At 36.1% G+C, this 5,286-nt stretch overlaps 1 protein-coding gene across 1 annotated transcript; it reads right to left on the bottom strand.

Moving 5' to 3' along the window:
* Window positions 1-907: 907 nt before the first annotated feature.
* On the bottom strand, window positions 908-3,795 carry LOC107679574 (apoptosis-enhancing nuclease-like). The gene is made up of 4 exons (XM_016475159.1): window positions 3,716-3,795; window positions 2,634-3,304; window positions 1,680-1,880; window positions 908-1,560 (listed from the first exon to the last, which is right to left on the bottom strand). Exons 2-4 carry the CDS (start codon window positions 3,279-3,281, stop codon window positions 1,363-1,365), a joined length of 1,047 nt encoding a protein of 348 aa, XP_016330645.1. The 5' UTR covers window positions 3,282-3,304; window positions 3,716-3,795; the 3' UTR covers window positions 908-1,362.
* Between the last annotated feature and the right edge of the window lie 1,491 nt (window positions 3,796-5,286).

Consider the following 5,286-nt stretch of genomic DNA (forward strand, 5'->3'; position numbering starts at 1 on the left):
CTTTGGATTTGAGACTTTAGTCTTTGCAACTTTACAGATCTTCTTTATGCACCAAGAGCTTGTAACACTCCAAAGAGAAAGGAAAAATTGAAATCGCATCATATGACCCCTTTAAAACAAATTAACCAAAATACTAGATTCAAAGATTTGAAATGTACACCATGACAACACAACTATTGTACGAGTATAGAAAGAAAGAAAAAAAGTAAAAGCAGTTTCAAAAAGGCCATCGGAGTCAAGAGAGGTGTAACATGGGTTGGACTAGTGTTGTCACGGTACCAAAATTTCAGTATTCGGTACCAATAACAGTGAAAATCCACGGTTCTCGGTACCAATTTCGGTACCAAAGCAAAACACAAAAACATGCTAATTGAACAACATTTTGGTACTTAAAAAAACCTGGTACCATAACGTTTTCATTTTTTTAGTACCGACTTGGTACCGAAATACCGGGTCTTTTGACAACACTAGGTTGTACCAAAATGTATTTACTGATAATTTAGGTGAAGTTGTAGTTTTAGCTATTCTTTCTTCTGTTGAGCAAAACAGAAGATATTTTTGAAGAATGTTGTTAACCAAACAGTTGACAGTAGCCACTGACTTTTTTTTTTTCATACTATGGAAGTCAATGGCTATCGTCAGCCGTTTGGTCTAAAATATATTTTTTTGTGTTCAACATAAGATATTCATACAGGTTTGGAACAACATGAGGGTGAGTAAATGACAATTTTAATTTTGATGTGAACTATCCCTTTAAGATGCGGTCACATTTACTCTTGTTCGGTGAATTTTCTTGGTTAAGTCCAGTCATTACACGAGGGCAAAAAAGTTTTCACTTAGATTTTGCTCGTGTTCAAATTGGTCACTCAAATTTCCTGCTTCTTTTTGCAGAAATGTTGCTATTGTGAACACATTGAACACATTGAGAGAAATGCCATGAATTGATCATTTTTTCCCCGTAATCTTTATTTAAAATTTTTCTATTTGAAATTTTTACGTGACAGTACTTTTTGGATGAACGGCATTGTCAGTATGACAATATAGTGCTAACTAGCAGCATAATGTGTCACATTACACCTTAATAACATTGATCATACAAATGAAAACTCACAATGGAGTTATTCCCTAAAATACAGTCTGTGTAAATTCAGAAACCTGTTATTAGCTTTAATATTTAAAATCCCTTAATGTGATTTAAATAAACTTTTCAAGTCCAACAAAGTGCTAGCTAAAGTTCTACAGCATTTCCATGTATTTCCTTATTGACTGTTAACATTTTTAAACAAGTTTGAGGTTTAAATAACATTAAACAACAGATGGTTCCCAGCACTGAGGTTGGCATCATTATCCTAACTCTTGGTCTTACGGGCTGCAGTCCATTATGCTTTCTGGCCAGTACTGGTCCTGCATGTAGTGCTCGAGGGAGTTGCTGGAGTTTGAAGTATGGTTGGTGTTTGAATCCCGGGACAGTATGTCCTTTTCCCACTGGTCCTCTACCAGCTTGTACAGGTCCATGGCAGCAAGAGCATCCTCTACAGAGCAGTGACCCATTCTACCAGACTAAAAGAAATATCCAGCATGTAAACATCGAGGAGCAGGTAAAAAGAAAACGTATATACACTAAGCTGGATGTTCCAACTTTCTCTCATGAAACGACCTGTTCTGCTGCACAGTCTTACCTGTATGGTCCTATTGAGAAGTTTCCGAGACAGTTTCTTCAAAGAGACATTATATCTAATGGAGGCATTATACAACCTTCGCAGCACCCTGCAGGAACAGGTATCTCTAATCATATGTGGTGGGACGGAGATGTCAAGAACCAAGAAGTCATTAAATAAGGCATGGCCAACAATAATCTTCCCTGTGAGGATGTCAACAATCTAAAAAAAAAGACAAAAAGCACAGTGTTATTTCAGCAATATTCTAGCTCAACGATTTCCAAAAGTTGAATTATTTATTTCCACACACACAGAGATATATATATATATATATAATTAAAAACAATATAACATAAAAAATGCTTAAATATTTGTCAGATAATTTTTATACAGCGTTTATGGTTTTAACAGTAATTTATGGTCTTAACTGTAAATTGTTCACAAAACATTATACAGTATAAACTTTAACAATATATGATAGAAATAAAACTAGAATATTTTATCTAAATAATCAAACATTGAGTATAATATAGATTACAGAAAAAAGAATAGTAAGAAATAATGCAACAAATTTTAATTTCAATTTCTTTTATAAACAGCTATCATGTGTTATATAAAAGTAAATAGAAATGCATTTTTTTTTAAGTAAAATGTACCATACTTAAAAATAATTATCATTTTTTAAAATGTACTATTATTTCTTAATTATTTCATTCATATAAATCAATATTAATAAAACTTCAGCTTAAATAAAATAAATACATATATTTTTGTGAAAAAAAAAAAGAAAAGAAAAAGGAAAATATTGGCATGGCAAGTAAACATCTGTACTACTGGCTTCATTGTGCCAGCAGGGGGAAAAAAGTCCTTATTGTTCAAAACTACTACACACAATATCAAATTAAAGCAGAGCAAATAAACCCACACGAACAGAAGCTTGTAAATACAGTGCAGTTACATATAGTGCCGCCTCACTTCATTCTGAGCATCCTCAAAAGCCACTGCCTGTTGTAAATGATGTTTCCTAATGCCACTCCATCTTGTGCGGTAGTCTGTGACTGGATGCCGAGGTAAAATATATTTATCATACACAACACTACCATAATAATTTACTATACTACAGCGTGCCACTTCACTACACTTGCCGCCAGGTCCAGTCCCGACCATTTCACAGTCCACAGCTACGAGCCTAGAGTGGTCTATTCCTACACATGGCGAACTCCTGCCACTAGTGGGAGGACTGGATTCAGATGAAAAGCCACTATCCACCTCCCAGCTGTCACTGAGCTGTAGTGCAGACTCAGCTTCACCAGTCAGTGTATGAGAGGTTATTCTGGGTCTTTTGAATCGCACATGATTTGACTGTTCAGACACAGAATCCAAGACATCTCTATGTCTAACACACTCCGTCTTGTTTCCTAGAAGCTCAACTGACTTTCTTTTATTTCCTCTTTTTTGTTCAAATGATACTTCGTGGAATTCAGTTGTGGATTTTTTCAGTTTATTCTTTTTCCTTTGTCTTTTAGCTTGATGAGAAATGGTGTTTGTTTCTTCGTTGGTGGCTGACAATATATTTTGGTCCACACCATTGCTGGTGGAGTATCTCCAAGGTGAAGCAGACATTGTGTCACCACATAGTTTTACATCTGTCAAAAAAGATGATACTTTTGTCAATCAAACATCAAGTTACAGTATCTGTGTCCTTATAGTGACAAATAATACCCAATATGCAATATAAAAAGAATTAGCTTGCAAGTTACTAAGTTAATATACATCAACAACATTATCTCTGTATTTGACTACATACTCCATCTAAGGAAAGGAGATGGTCTGAAATTGGCAATTATTTACCGCTCTATGTTTAAGTTGTTGTCGTGATCATTCAGTATAGTTAGCACTGCCTAGCTAACCATTTAGCAATGAAACAATAACGTAATCTGTCGCGTTTTACGTTTAATAACAATACAAAGCCTAAATAATGTTACATTGTAAAACATTACAACAAAAACACTTATTAGCGTTGTTATACTTTGATAATTTTACACAAAAGCACATACCTCTGCGTACACGTGAATCCGGTGAGAAGCAGGGCTATGAAAACAACATGTCGAGACAAGACCCAAATCCCGCTATTCGATTGGCCGGCCCATTTCTACAGTATTGCACTCTGATTGGTCAAAACAAATGCCAATGCGGACAGAGCTCTTCTTCTTCTTCTTTTTGTTCAATGGCCGTTCACTCTTTAGGAGTATTAATCCTGTGGTCTAATCCTGTGAGCTCTAAAAATGTTAAAACCACCTTAAACATCTGACTATCACTCAAACCCTTTCCCAGAAGGTCCACGACGTTGTTTTGCTGCTGTAAATCGAGGTGTGGACTGCGGGATTACGACAGAGAGACCATTTTATGAATGGAAGTCAATTGAATTAGTACGCTAAATAAACTGCTAAGAGATAAATGACAACAATACCAAATAGCAGTACAACAATCTGAAGGAATCTGACAGCTAGCAAGATACTAATTTCAGACACATAAGCAATAGGCGTTATATTTGACTAGATACAGAATTAATAAAAAAAAAGTTTTTTATTTCTCTATATTAATGTGATATTGTAATGAACTTTAGCATATTCCTGGAGAGCCTGGGATACCATTGGCTGAGAACTCAACTTTGAAGTGCTTGTAAGTGTATCTGGCCTTTTTTTAGTTGATAGTGATGATCGTGATGTGTCTGAATCATGTGTAACATTGTGCTTGTTTGTCTCTTTTATTCCCAGATGCACATCAGAGCTTTTCTTGATCAACAGGAAATCAAGGCATATTTTTCACCTTTTAGATCCCTGATGACAACAATAAATCTTGTTAACTGGAAAGATCACCCAAAAATGCATGACTCTATGACCTGTATTACTTTCTTTCTTCCATGGGATGCAAAAGGAAAAATGATAAATAAAATACTGGTTGCTTGTCTTATGTTGCCATTCGGACAGCCCTGCTTGTCATCAGTGGGAAGAACTCCACACAGAGACAATGTTCCCAGAGTCTAAATTTGTAGACGGTAGACACAGTTATATACAGTGGTTCTCACATGATGTTATACAATTCAAGGAAATATTACCTTCCGATTTCTAGAGTTGTTTGCTGCTTTAAAAGCTTGTTTTTTTTTAGAAATGAGAGAGCAAAAGGTCACACCTGAGCAAAAGTCACATGACAGATTGTATGTGGTATACAGTTCACTTGGTGGACATCTGAGGAACTTTTATTTTCTTTCAGATACAATGAACAGGATCTGGAGCTTTTTAGTTTTAAAAACATACAATGATCATGAACTATTCTTCAAAAGCTGCAGAAAGAAAGTCACACAGGAAGGATGGATCGTCATGAGGGTGCCTGCATATCATCATGCAAAACAAGTGACTGCCATGTCCCCACTAGATGGCCTTGTCCTTCTACAAACCACAGCTGTTCACTTAACACTGATTGGATGGACATGGGCCAACCTCCCGAAATCACTATTAATCCTTTTAGTGACAACAAAACTCTTACTCGCCCAATCCGCTGCGTCTCTCCAGTGTGCCCACCCTTTTCTCCTCTCTCCATCTCCCCTCCCCACGCTTATGAACCCACT

The sequence above is a fragment of the Sinocyclocheilus anshuiensis genome, unplaced genomic scaffold (assembly GCF_001515605.1).
Source record: "Sinocyclocheilus anshuiensis isolate Anshui unplaced genomic scaffold, SAMN03320099.WGS_v1.1 scaffold288, whole genome shotgun sequence".
Taxonomy (NCBI): domain Eukaryota; kingdom Metazoa; phylum Chordata; class Actinopteri; order Cypriniformes; family Cyprinidae; genus Sinocyclocheilus; species Sinocyclocheilus anshuiensis.

Bases quoted from the DNA above. Each gene is read 5' to 3' on its own strand.
- LOC107679574 (XM_016475159.1), bottom strand. From the start codon at position 3,281: ATGTCTGCTTCACCTTGGAGATACTCCACCAGCAATGGTGTGGACCAA. The intron at 1,881-2,633 runs GTGAGGCGGCAC...CTTTTTTTTTAG, and splicing joins TTGAGGATGCTCAGAATGAA to ATTGTTGACATCCTCACAGG. The intron at 1,561-1,679 runs GTAAGACTGTGC...TATTTCTTTTAG, and splicing joins TTCTCAATAGGACCATACAG to TCTGGTAGAATGGGTCACTG.